Genomic DNA, 522 nt, shown 5'->3' with positions numbered 1-522 from the left:
GTTGTGATATTACAGGCCTCTGAGATACTTCAATGGAGTAGGGATCATGGGTAACTCATCAACAGAAATTTCTTCTTTCTAGAGAGACTTCTGCATAGTTCTTTTTTGCCATAAAGTTTTACATATGATTCTTTAATACAGCTGCCACTGGAGACATGCCATCTTACCAGCTTCGGACTCCCACTACTAACTTACCTCAGGGAGTGGTAATGGCAGCCTCACCAGGGGCTCTGCATAGTCCTCAGCAACTGGCAGAAGAGGCAACGCGCAAGAGAGAGCTGCGACTTATGAAAAATAGGTAAGAACACCTCATTAATAGATGCTGTTGGGAAAGTAAAAACCCAAACATAACAAAAACAAAACTAATAAATTCATATTCTAATGAAGTTCTTTCCTTAAAGTCACAAACCCTGTCTGTGATTGACAAAGGGAAGGCAAGAAATCCTTTGTGAATCATTACATATATTTATAGGACTGATGAATATTGGTCTTATCCACATGGATTTTTAGTCTTTAATTCTA

General features: G+C 38.7%; 1 protein-coding gene across 1 annotated transcript; it reads left to right on the top strand.

Annotated features, from left to right (window-relative positions):
* Positions 1-131: 131 nt before the first annotated feature.
* Positions 132-341, top strand: LOC104915922 (cAMP-responsive element modulator-like; the record flags this gene model as incomplete). Its single annotated transcript, XM_010726876.2, has 1 exon — positions 132-341. A coding segment is annotated over one exon (171 nt), but the record flags the coding sequence as incomplete, so codon positions are not given.
* Between the last annotated feature and the right edge of the window lie 181 nt (positions 342-522).

The sequence above is a fragment of the Meleagris gallopavo genome, unplaced genomic scaffold (genome assembly GCF_000146605.3).
Source record: "Meleagris gallopavo isolate NT-WF06-2002-E0010 breed Aviagen turkey brand Nicholas breeding stock unplaced genomic scaffold, Turkey_5.1 ChrUn_random_7180001859981, whole genome shotgun sequence".
NCBI classification, from domain to species: domain Eukaryota; kingdom Metazoa; phylum Chordata; class Aves; order Galliformes; family Phasianidae; genus Meleagris; species Meleagris gallopavo.
The sequence above is the reverse complement of the archived record's forward strand: the minus strand, read 5'-3'. Positions and strand labels throughout refer to the sequence as shown.